The sequence below is a fragment of the Ranitomeya variabilis genome, chromosome 7 (genome assembly GCF_051348905.1).
Source record: "Ranitomeya variabilis isolate aRanVar5 chromosome 7, aRanVar5.hap1, whole genome shotgun sequence".
NCBI lineage: Eukaryota > Metazoa > Chordata > Amphibia > Anura > Dendrobatidae > Ranitomeya > Ranitomeya variabilis.
In genome coordinates this window covers 80,817,755-80,831,070 of record NC_135238.1, presented here as the reverse complement: position 1 = coordinate 80,831,070, position 13,316 = coordinate 80,817,755, and the positions used below count along the sequence as shown (strand labels likewise).

The 13,316-nt window shown below is 44.0% G+C and overlaps 1 protein-coding gene across 1 annotated transcript in view; it reads right to left on the bottom strand.

Annotated features, from left to right (window-relative positions):
• Window positions 1–2,546: 2,546 nt before the first annotated feature.
• Window positions 2,547–13,316, bottom strand: part of PTCD1 (pentatricopeptide repeat domain 1) — a 33,838-nt gene continuing 23,068 nt past the window's right edge. Inside the window, exons 7-9 of the mRNA XM_077275363.1 lie at window positions 10,343–10,459; window positions 9,994–10,176; window positions 2,547–2,769 (exon numbers count right to left, since the gene is read on the bottom strand). Coding sequence (XP_077131478.1) covers window positions 2,629–2,769; window positions 9,994–10,176; window positions 10,343–10,459 — 441 coding nt within the window. The 3' untranslated portion in view covers window positions 2,547–2,628. The remainder of the gene's footprint in view (window positions 2,770–9,993; window positions 10,177–10,342; window positions 10,460–13,316) is intronic.

Genomic DNA, 13,316 nt, shown 5'->3' with positions numbered 1-13,316 from the left:
AATAAATGCATTTATTGGAATAATATTTTTTATTTGGGATTTTTAAAAAAATATTTTTACACTTTAGTAACTTTTTTTTTTTTTTTTTTACTTTTTTACATTGTGCCAGGATGGTACATCACTGTAGTATCAGATCGCTGATTTGATACTCTGCAAGGCTTCTGCTCTTAGCAGGCACTGAGAAGCCACCTTCCCTGAAGGACCTCGGGGCCATCTTGCGGCTGGGGATCTCCATGGAGACCATTAGAACAATGCAATCGCATTGCGTAGTTCTGATGGGAGCACACAGGGAGCCTCCTCCTTGTGTGCGATCCCCTCAACGTCGCTGTCACTATTGACAGAGACATCAAAGGGGTTAATCGCCTGCGATCGGTGCTTGCACTGATTATGGGGGTTGCTGCAGGGTGTCAGCTCTCATATAGAGATTGCAGTGGCGCACAGAGTGAGGCCACATGATCAATGCACCATACATAAACTTCTCTTTTCGGGAACACAGCTCCCGCAGAGCAGCATATGTACGATGCATGTCGTGAAGGGGTTAAGTACAATGTGTCACATAAAAACAATCTCAGAATCTCCTGGGTAAGCTGAAGCGTTCCAGAGTTATCATATAAAATGCAATAACAGGTGATCAAAACATTGTATCTATCTCAAAATGGTATCAATAAAAGTGCCAGCTCAGCATGCAAAAAATAAGCCCTCACTCAGCCCCAGAGCACGAAAAATGGAGACGCTATGGATCTTGGAAAATGGCGCTTTTATAAAAAAAAAAAAAAAAAAAAAAAAAAAAAATTTGGATTTTTTATTCTCCACTGAAAGTAAAAAGAACCTAGACATGTTTGGTGTCTGCAAACTCATAATGACCTGGAAAATCTTAATGGTAGGTCAGTTTTAGCATTTAGTGAAAAAGGTAATTAAAAAAAAAAAAGATCCCCAAAAACAATTGTGGATTTGCACTTTTTTTTGCAATTTCACAACGCTAGGAATTTTTTTCCCGCTTTCCAGTACAATACATGGTAAAAACAATAGTGTTGTTGAAAAGTGCAACTCAGCAGGCACAAAAAGCCCTCTCACAGCCATATTCACGAACAAATAAAAAAGTTATGGCTCTGGAAAGAGGGGGAGCAAAAAAAAAAAGAAAATGCAAAATCCCAAGATTCTGAAGGGGTTAAAGATAGCAGGAGTTGGGAGGCTCTGTGCACAAATCTGCAGTGGAGAGTATATCAGAGTGCACAGAAAGTAGACTATAGACAAGGATATAAGTACGGCTCACAACTTGTGCTGATATATGAAATCAAGTGAAAACAGGAAGGAACACACTGGATACACAGACTTCATATGAAACCTATACTACTGGGAGGGCCCCACGTTTAGCCTATATTACTGGGAGGTCCCCACATTCAGCCTATATTACTGGGAGGGTCTCACATCTAGCCTATATTACTGGGAGGTCCCCACATTCAGCCTATATTACTGGGAGGGTCTCGCATCTAGCCTATATTACTGGGAGGTCCCCACATTCAGCCTATATTACTGGGAGGGTCTCGCATCTAGCCTATATTACTGGGAGGGCCTCACGTCCAGCTTGTATTACTGGGAGGGTCTCACATCCAACCTATATTATTGGGAGGGCCTCACGTCCAGATTGTATTACTGGGAGGGCCTCACATCCAGCCTATATTAATGGTAGCAGCACACTTCCAGACTATAATACTGGAAGTGAGAGAGAGACACAGACCTCGCATCTAGGCTATCCAACTGTGAGAGACTCACAGACTTCACATTCAGCTATATTACCAAAAGGGACTCGCATACTTCACATCCAGCCTAAATAACTGATAGAAACACTCCCACAAGAGAAACATCTTAAACTTAGATCAAGATCTCAACTGCAAATCAGGGGGCCAATGAATGAAGAAACTGGAGCCATTGTGCTTACTGTCACCATGGGATAAAATAATGTTTCAGCAATATTATACACAATCTATAAAGTTGCCACTTGGAGCTGTCCTTACATCTCTTTAGGAATCATAGATCATAGACTCAGTGTACCCTACGTGATTTATATACAGCAGTCTCAGTGTATCCTATGCGATGCATACAACAGAGTATTTAATATCCTGAACATGGGAGGACATACAGAGGAACTGCGAGGGTGGAGGGAAGCCATAAATTATGATTAGTTTGCCAGCCACGCTATTTCATACCCTTTTCACACTAAGCTCTGTCCACAAAGTTTTCTAAGCTAGCTAGGTGGTGAAAACTAAAAAAGGTTGCAAAATATTTTCATCTCTACAAGTTGGACACAATGATGTAACATTTCAAACAGTTTTTGTCAGAATCCTGGAGAGAACAGTTTGAATAATTGGGACTATAAGTGCAAAACAATATTGTTGGAGTGCTTTGTTAAGTTGGTCATACACCTGCTATTCCCCCACACATGTGCAGAAAAGTGTATATTGGTTACCAGTTGGGAGAAGGGAGTAAGCCGCTGAAAGACCCCTTGTAGGTGGGTAGGTAAAAACAAAAAGGGTGAAAAATATTTTTGTGAAAGCGTTTATTCATGAAGAATGTACATTATCGTTGATCTACATTACAGTATATACACAGTCACACATGTAAAAATCATTAACTGGAATCACTGTGAGGTTTAGTGCGGAATTTCTGCCATGGATGTTCGGTTTCTTCAGCATTCATCCATCCCAGCCAGCGGTTGTAGTAGCCACGGAAGCCGTCTATCTTCTCCAAGAACACATTCTTCTTAAGGTACTACAATGGAAATAACCAAAAGAGAACTAACAGTCATCATTGAATGTTGGATTGGTGTGTCAGTGGGAGGGAGGCATCATGGCTTTCATTATGAATCCTAGCAGTCTACATCAGGGGTGTCAAACTGCATTCCTCGAGGGCCTCAAACCATGCGTGTTTTCAAGATTTCCTTCTCATTGCACAAGGTGCTGGAATCATTCTGTGCAGGTGATTAAATGATCACCTGTGCAATACAAGGAAATCCTGAAAACATGACCTGTTTGCAGCCCTTGAGGAATGCAGTTTGACACCCCTGGTCTACATACAGCAACTAACACTAGAACAAATAATATAAGATGATAAGATGGAGACGCATTAACACAGGAATGCGGGGAAGAGGTGGGAAGGTTCGTCAGACCATCATGCTCTCTTGAGGGTTCCGCAACCTTCGATTAGACCTCACAATCATATTAAATAAGAATAAAGACCTTTTTAAGAAGACTGTAATGATATGTAATCATATACAATGTAATTACTTGCTCAAAAATTTTTTTTTTCCAACTCTGTTAAGCCTGAGTATATGAACTGAAAAGTGGTTTTACAATAGAAAAAAAACAGGAAGTGTCTTCCAGACAGTTTTTTGAGGTTTGCAATGTAGACCTGCTAAAAAAAAACACCTGAAGAAAAATAAACCCAAAAACTGTGTGGAGAGAGAAGAGAGAGGAGAGGAGAGGAGAGGAGAGAGAGAGAAAATGTATTGAGGCATTTTTATTACTTGCTGCAAAGTCAAAAGTTTATATACATTTCATTAGTATTTGGTACCATTACCCTTAAACAGAATGACTTGGGTCAAGCGTTTGGGATCTCCTTTCACAAGCTTTTCACAATAGTCGGTCGGGATTTGGGCCCGTTCCTCCTGACAAAACTGGTGTAACTGATCCAGGTTTGTAGGTCACATTGCTCGCACCTACTACCTTTTCAGCTTTGCCCATACATTTTCAATAGGATTGAGATCAGGGCTTTGTGATGGCCACTCCAAAACATTTACTTTGTTATCCTTAAGCCACTTTGTTGCCATTTTAGCAGTATGCTTCAGGTCACTGTCCATTTGGAAGACCCATTTCCGCCCAAGATTTAACTTCCTGGCTGATGTTGAGATGTTGCTTCAGTATTGCCACATAATCTTCTTTTCTCATGATGCCATCTATTTTGTGAAGTGCACCAGTTCCTCATGCAGAAAAACAACCCCACCACATGATGCTGCCACCTCCGTGTTTCACAGTTGTGATGGTGTTCTTAGGCTTCCAAGCTTCTCCCTTTTTCCTCCAAATGCAACGATCGTCATTATGCCCAAAAAGCTCAATTTTAGTTTCATCAGACCACAGGACATCTCCAAAAATTAAGGTGTTTGTTCCTGTGTGTATTTGCAAACATTAACCCCTTCCCGACCTGTGACACAGCGTATGCGTCATGAAAGTCGGTGCCAATCCGACCTGTGATGCATATGCTGTGTCACAGAATGATCGCGTCCCTGCAGGCCGGGTGAAAGGGTTAACTCCAATTTCACCCGACATGCAGGGACAGGGGGAGTGGTACTTCAGCCATGGGGGGGTGGCTTCACCCCCTCGTGGCTACGATCGCTCTGATTGGCTGTTGAAAGTGAAACAGCCAATCAGAGCAATCTGTAATATTTCACCTATGAAAATTGGTGAAATATTACAATCCAGCCATGGCCGATGCTGCAATAGCCCCTGCCATGGCTGGAGACCCCGATCTGGCCCCCCCCACCGACTGACGGCGGCGATCTGCAGCTGCCGTCAGTGTTCCGTACCCCTCTGTCCTGTCCTAAGTGCCTTTTTCTGCCATCCGACCCTCCCCTGTCCTCCCCTCTGCCCCCCCCCGCTGTCCGATCGCACCCCCCCATACTCACCTAGTCCCGGTGTCAGTCCCGGTGTCCTCGGTCTTCTCGCATGGGCGCCGCCATCTTGGAAAATGGCGGGCGCATGCGCAGTGCGCCGGCCGAATCTGCTGGCCGGCAGATTCGTTCCTTACACATTTTGATCGCTGCGATAGGTTCTATCACAGCGATCAAAATAGAAAAATAGTAAATAAACCCCCCCCCCTTTATCACCCCCATAGGTAGAAACAATAATAAAATACTGAAAATATATTTATTTTTGTTTTTCTGTTAGAATTAGGGGTAGGGTTAGGGTTACGGGTAGGGCTACGGGTAGGGTTAGGGTTGCACTTAGGGTTAGGGTTGCACCTAGGGTTGCACTTAGGGATAGGGTTGCACTTAGGGATAGGGTTGCACTTAGGGATAGGGTTGCACTTAGGGATAGGGTTGCACCTAGGGTTGCACTTAGGGATAGGGTTGCACCTAGGGTTGCACTTAGGGATAGGGTTGCACTTAGGGTTGCACTTAGGGATAGGGTTGCACTTAGGGACAGGGTTGCACTTAGGGACAGGGTTGCACTTAGGGACAGGGTTGCACTTAGGGACAGGGTTGCACTTAGGGACAGGGTTGCACTTAGGGACAGGGTTGCACTTAGGGACAGGGTTGCACTTAGGGACAGGGTTGCACTTAGGGACAGGGTTGCACTTAGGGACAGGGTTGCACTTAGGGACAGGGTTGCACTTAGGGACAGGGTTGCACTTAGGGACAGGGTTGCACTTAGGGACAGGGTTGCACTTAGGGACAGGGTTGCACTTAGGGACAGGGTTGCACTTAGGGACAGGGTTGCACTTAGGGACAGGGTTGCACTTAGGGACAGGGTTGCACTTAGGGACAGGGTTGCACTTAGGGACAGGGTTGCACTTAGGGACAGGGTTGCACTTAGGGACAGGGTTGCACTTAGGGACAGGGTTGCACTTAGGGACAGGGTTGCACTTAGGGACAGGGTTGCACTTAGGGACAGGGTTGCACTTAGGGACAGGGTTGCACTTAGGGACAGGGTTGCACTTAGGGACAGGGTTGCACTTAGGGATAGGGTTGCACTTAGGGATAGGGTTGCACTTAGGGATAGGGTTAGAATTAGGGTTAGAATTAGGGTTACAATTAGGGTTAGAGTTAGGGCTAGGGTTGGAATTAGGGTTAGAATTAGGCTATGTGCACATGGTGCAGATTTGGCTGCGGATCCGCAGCGGATTGGTCGCTACGGATTCGTAGCAGTTTTCCATCACATTTACAGTACCACGTAAACCTATGGAAAACCAAATCCGCTGTGCCCATGGTGCGGAAAATACAGCGCGGAAACGCTGCATTGTATTTTCCGCAGCATGTCAATTCTTTGTGCGGATTCAGCAGCGTTTTACACCTGCTCCATAATAGGAATCCGCAGGTGAAATCCACACAAAAAACACTGGAAATCCGCAGGTAAAGCGCAGTGCGTTTTACCTGCAGATTTTTCAAAAACAGTGCGGAAAAATCCGCACACAAATCCGCAACGTGGGCACATAGCCTTAGGGTTACGGTTGGAATTAGAGTTAGGGTTGGAATTAGGGTCAAGACTAGGGTTAGGGGTGTGTTGGGATTAGGGTTAGGGGTGTGTTGGGGTTAGTGTTGGAGTTAGAATTGAGGGGTTTCCACTGTTTAGGCACATCAGGGGGTCTCCAAACGCGACATGGCGCCACCATTGATTCCAGCCAATCTTGCGTTGAAAAAGTCAAATGGTGCTCTCTCCCTTCCGAGCCCCGACGTGTGCCCAAACAGTGGTTTACCCCCACATATGGGGTACCAGCGTACTCAGGAGAAACTGGACAACAACTTTTGGGGTCAAATGTCTCCTGTTACCCTTGGGAAAATAAAAAATTGCGGGCTAAAAATCATTTTTATGAGAAAAGAAAAATTATTTTTTATTTTCATGGCTCTGCGTTATAAACTTCTATGAAGCACTTTGGGGTTCAAAGTGCTCACCACACATCTAGATTAGTTCCTTGGGAGGTCTAGTTTCCAAAATGGGGTCACTTGTAGGGGAGCTCCAATGTTTAGGCACACAGGTGCTCTCCAAACGCGACATGGTGTCCGCTAATGATTGGAGCTAATTTTCCATTCAAAAAGCCAAATGGCGCTCCTTCCCTTCCGAGCCCTGACGTGCGCCCAAACAGTGGTTTACCCCCACATATGGGGTATCAGCATACTCAGGAGAAACTGGACAATAACATTTGGGTTCCAATTTCTCCTGTTACCCTTGGGAAAATAAAAAATTCCGGGCTAAAAAATCATTTTTGAGGAAAGAAAAATTATTTTTTATTTTCACGGCTCTGCGTTATGAACTTCTGTGAAGCAGCTGGGGGTTTAAAGTGCTCACTATGCATCTAGATAAGTTGCTTGGGGGGTCTAGTTTCCAAAATGGGGTCACTTGTGGGAGAGCTCCAATGTTTAGGCACACAGGGGCTCTCCAAGGGCGACATGGTGTCCGCTAACGATTGGAGCTAATTTTCCATTCAAAAAGTCAAATTGCGCGCCTTCCCTTCCGAGCCTTGCCGTGCACCCAAAAAGTGGTTTACCCCCACATATGAGGTATCGGTGTACTCAGGAGAAATTGCCCAACAAATTTTAGGATCCATTTTAGCCTGTTGCCCATGTGAAAATGAAAAAATTGAGGCTAAAAGAATTTTTTAGTGAAAAAAAAAGTACTTTTTCATTTTTCCGGATCAATTTGTGAAGCACCTGAGAGTTTAAAGTGCTCACTATGCATCTAGATAAGTTCCTTGGGGGGGTCTACTTTCCAAAATGGGGTCACATGTGGGGGAGCTCCAATGTTTAGGCACACAGGGTCTCTCCAAACGCGACATGGTGTCCGCTAAAGATTGGAGCCAATTTTTCATTCAAAAAGTCAAATGGCGCTCCTTCGCTTCCGAGCCCCCAAACAGTGGTTTACCCCCACATATGAGGTATCAGCGTACTCAGGACAAATTGGACAACAACTTTTGTGGTCCAGTTTCCCCTTTTACCCCTGGGAAAATAAAAAAATTGTTGCTAAAAGATCATTTTTGTGACTAAAAAGTTAAATGTTCACTTTTTCCTTCCATGTTGCTTCTGCTGCTGTGAAACACCTGAAGGGTTAATAAACTTCTTGAATGTGGTTTTGAGCACCTTGAGGGGTGCAGTTTTTAGAATGGTGTCACTTTTGGGTATTTTCAGCCATATAGAACCCTCAAACTGACTTCAAATGTGAGGTGGTCCCTAAAAAAAATGGTTTTGTAAATTTTGTTGTAAAAATGAGAAATCACTTGTCAAATTTTAACCCTTATAACTTCCTAGCAAAAAAAAATTTTGTTTCCAAAATTGTGCTGATGTAAAGTAGACATGTGGAAAATGTTATTTATTAACTATTTTGTGTTACATAACTCTCTGGTTTAACAGAATAAAAATTAAAAATGTGAAAATTGCAAAATTTTCAAAATTTTCGCCAAATCTCCGTTTTTTTCACAAATAAACGCAGAAATTATCGACCTAAATTTACCACTAACATGAAGCCCAATATGTCACGAAAAAACAATCTCAGAACCGCTAGGATCCGTTGAAGCGTTCCGGAGTTATTACCTCATAAAGGGACACTGGTCAGAATTGCAAAAAACGGCCAGGTCATTAAGGTCAAAATAGGCTGGGTCATGAAGGGGTTAATCTGGCTTCTTTATGTTCATTTTGGAGTAATGGCTTCTTCCTGGCAGAGTGGCCTTTCAGCCCATGCTGATACAGTACTCGTTTCACTGTGAATATTGACACAATCTTACCAGCTGCCGCCATCATCTTCACAAGGTCTTTTGCTTTTTGGCCTCGGGTTAATATGCACATGTCGGACAAAAGCACGTTCATCTCTGGGACACAGAATCCATCTCCTTCCTGAGCAGTATGATGGCTGGACATTGCCATCTTGTTTGTACTTGCGTAGAATTGTTTGTACAGACCAATGAGACACCTTCAGGTATCTTGAAACTGTACCCAAGGATGAGCCAGACTTGTGCAAGTCCACAATTCTCTTCCTGATATCCTGGCTGATTTATTGACTTTCTCATGATGCTACACAAAGAAGCAGTGTGTTTCAGGAGTGCATTAAAATACATCCACAGTTGTGTCTCTAACTCAGATGTTGCCAAAAATCAGAAGTTTCCAAACACATGACATCATCATATGGACAGTCCAGAATTGTTTAAAGGCATAGTAATCTTAGTGTATGTAAACTTTTGACTTTGCAGTAAGTGATAAAAATGTCTTAAAACATTCTCTCTCTCATTATTCTGGCATTTGGCAAATATGAATAATTATGGTAATCCTAATTGACCTAAAACGGGAAAGGTTTATTCTGATTTCATGTCCGATATTGAGAAAAACATGCAGATGGGTCTTTTATATAGTGCATGTAAACTTCTAGTTTTAACTGTATATGACACATACCTGATCCAATCAGTGAGAGTCTGCAGTTGTCTAAATACAAGCATTAGTTTCGGACAGCCGCTTTATTCCTCCACCCGGTTATATATTTTTTGTTATATACAAATTCCTAGTAACTTTAAAGGGGAACCTTTCCACTCGGATAACGCTATCAATCTGCAGACATAGGGTTAATCACCTGGTTAATAGCATTAGGAAGGTGACTGGCTGACTTACTGGGAGTCAGCACCCAAGAGAAAATTAACTTTAGTCCTCCCTTGAGCCGCTGGCTTTCAGTCATGCAGGTGTGCCTTTAGTCACCAATCTGTACACAGCGAGCAGTGGCGGTAAGCACACCCCGGCACTTTGACTGACAGCCAGCTTAACAGGGCATCAGTGCAGAGCAACCTGTCAGTCAAAGTTCTGGAGCGTGCTTATTGCCACTGCTCATTGTGCATGGAGTGGTGACTGAAGGCACGTCTGCATGACTGAAAGCTGGAGGCTCACGGGAGGACTAATGTTAATTTTCTCTAAGATGCTGCACATTCAATATAGCGGACGGGCACCTTCCTGACAGTATTGCCCTGCAGATTAACCCCATATCTGCAGATTAATAGCGTTATTTGACAGGTTCCTTTTTAACTTCAAGGATCATGTTCACAACAGAAAACTTCTGCAAATGCTTGTTTCTATTGGATTACTAGTTTTACTGGCCTTCTTGGTTGACTGAGTGCGCTGTGGATTATTTTTTTTACCAAACACAAGTTTCCATGTTGATAAAAAAACAATCCATTTTACATAAATGGAGGCCGATTCACTCCTCTTCACCAGCCTCGAATATTATTGGTTTTATCAGCTTGTATACTCACTTTATCAAAGTTTGGTGGGTACTGTGCTGCAAACTCCAGCTGACGGATCACCACTTCATTAGGAGCCACATTTCTGTTCCTCATATCCCGCAGAATATTGGTTAAGTAGACGTAATCCAACCTCTTTATGGCCGCATTAATCAATGTGCTATATACATTGACATTTGGATGGAATCCACAAATCTGTAAAGTAAGTTACCGATCAGATATGCAAGAAGATCCTTGTGACTTGGTTTATATAAAAAGGCAAATCAGTGAAAACATTTTATTGCTTTCTAGACTTTATCAAGTAAGAGTAAAAAAAGCCAATACACTAAATAAACAATGTAAATTAGCAATATGTTATTACCACCATGTCTTCCAGGAGCTGTAAACCATCTTTTTCTTTAAGGCATGCCCTAGCGAGATTGCAGAAGGTATGGACGTTAGGCGCAATTCCTCTCTGTGCCATCATAGGCAACAGCTCCTGTAAAGAAACCATTCAGATGATCAGATTTTAGACTGTACGTGTGACATCAAGTGTGAAACAATCGGCACGAGGTTTCCGAATGTATCAGTGTTCTCCACGGCAGCCAACCAGATGCCAGATTTCATCCTTCCAGGGCAATAAAAGAAGAGCTCTGATTGGTTATTCTGGGTATCTCTGTCCATTTTTTCATAAAGTCAGCTTATGCATGAGGCCCAACATATTCTCAAAAAAGGGAAATGCTAAAATCTGTATTAAATAGTAATCACACAAAATATTGCTGCGGGCAACTGAATGTTGTATTTTGGCGGCAGCACACAAAACGCCTACATAGAGGCTCAGAGCACAGTTCCCTGTCTAAGCGCAAATTCACACAAGCACAATGCATGAATAATTGGCTGCTTACCGCTCAGGAAACAAAGGGACAGCTTTGATCCGTACAGTGGTTCATTTGTCATCCATAAGCAAAAAGGAGAATTTTGTGTACTCACCGTAAAATCTCTTTCTCTTAGCCTCTAATTGGGGGACACAGGACCATGGGTGTTATGCTGCTGTCCACTAGGAGGCGACACTATGCATAATCTGAAAAAGATTAACCGTGGCTCCTCTGCAGTATACATCCCTGGACGGCGTCAACCTTCTCCAGTTTTGTGCAAAAGCATTAGGAGGAACGTAACATGAATAACATAGGCATGCCTATAAGAAGGCCACTAAGCACGGGCTCAAGGAACAATATGAGAACTCAACAGTAACAACGGCCCGTAAAGGGCAACAGGGTGGGAGCTGTGTCCCCCAATTAGAGGCTAAGAGAAAGAGATTTTACGGTGAGTACACAAAAATCTCCTTTACTCTGTCACCTCATTTATTTAGAACACCTATTGAAAGAGCACATCACAGCAGTATTCACATAAAATTAGTATATAAAGGGCTGTGATGTCTGAGGACATAACATTGAAAAGTCGCAAAACTACTGGCAAAAACGAAGAAAAGCGCGACAAAAAACTCCAAGAAATAGGATATATAAATATGAGGTAACTTTATTAGATAAGACCAAGTACACATAATACACGGAAGAGGGGGAGGACAAAGAACACCCACTCGCACATGTCCAGAACAAACCGCCCACAGAAAAAACTATAATGGAGATTAATGCAATGTTAGGAAGATATATATATAAGATAGCCTCAAAGAGTCATATATATTACCTATGCCGGTGAAAAGAATCCTGCGGGCGTTCTGCGGGACATAGGTAATATATATGACTCTTTGAGGCTATCTTATATATATATCTTCCTAACATTGCATTAATCTCCCTAGAGGGAGTACTATGCTACGGATTTATTGGGATTATGTGCAATAGATTTATATCATGATTACTGGCACTTTTATCCATTATAGTTTTTTCTGTGGGCGGTTTGTTCTGGACATGTGCGAGTGGGTGTTCTTTGTCCCCCCCTCTTCCGTGTATTATGTGTACTTGGTCTTATCTAATAAAGTTACCTCATATTTATATATCCTATTTCTTGGAGTTTTTTGTCGCGCTTTTCTTCGTTTTTGTCTGTCACCTCATTGGGGGACACAGGACCATGGGACGTCCCAAAGCAGTCCCTGGGTGGGAAGCAATGGACGAATATTGTGCAAACAGGCCCCTAAACTTGGGGCACCGCCGCCTGCAGAACCCGTCTACCTAGGATCGCGTCTGCTGAGGACTGGGTATGAACTCTGTAGTGTTTCGTAAAAGTGTGTAGGCTAGTCCAAGTGGCCGCCTTACACACTTGTTGTGCCGAAGCCTGGTGCCGAATGGCCCAGGAGGCCCCCAGCGCCCGTGTAGAGTGAGCAGTAATACCGGCTGGAATAGGAGAATTCTTAAGGCGGTAGGCCTCTTGTATGGTGGATTTGATCCACCTGGTAAGGGTAGCTTTGGAAGCCGGCAGACCCTTGCGGCCACCTTCCGGAAGAAGGAAAAGAGAATCAGATTTCCGGAAGGACGCAGTCCTAGACACACATATACGCAATGCACTGACAAGTTCAAGCGTATGCAGAGCCTTCTCCACTCTATGAACCGGGATCGGACAAAGGGAAGGCAGAGAAATTTCCTCATTGAGGTGGAATGTGGACACAACCTTCGGAAGGAAGGATGGGACCTTACAGAGGACTACCTTGTCCTGGTGAAAGGCCAGAAAGGGCCGTCTGCAGGAGAGTGCTGTCAGTTCAGACATCCTGTGTAGCGAGGTGATTGCCACCAGGAAAAACCACCTTCTGGGATAGAAGGCGGAGCAGGACCTCCTTAAGGGGTTCGAAGGGTGGTCCCTGCAATGCTGTCAGGACCAGGTTGAGGTTCCACGTTTCTAGTGGTCGTCTGTAGGGGGGGGGAACCAATCAGGAAACCCCCTGAAGGAATGTCCTTACTTGCGGCTTGGTAGCAATGTGCATTTGAAAAAGCACTGAGAGGGCTGACACCTGGCTCTTAAGCGAGCCCAGGGACAGCCTGGCCTCCAGACCCGATTGAAGAAAACCAAGTAGTTTGGGGAGGGAATGGGGTCTGGCCACGAGATTCGCACCAAGTAAAGAAAGCTTTCCAGGTACGGTAATAAATCTTAGCAGAGGCTGGCTTCCGTGCCCTGATCATGGTTCCAATGACGTCCGGCGAGAGCCCTGCCTGGGTTAGAACCCAGGTCTCAAGGGCCACGCCGTCAAATTGAGAGCCCCTGGTTTCTGGTGGTAGAACGGGCCTTGTGATAGAAGATCAGGGCGGTCGGGGAGACGCTGCTGTAAGTTGTACGATGTCGGCGTACCATGTACGTCTGGGCCAGTCCGGTGCGATTAGGATGGTTGGAACTCCCTCTTGCTTGATCTT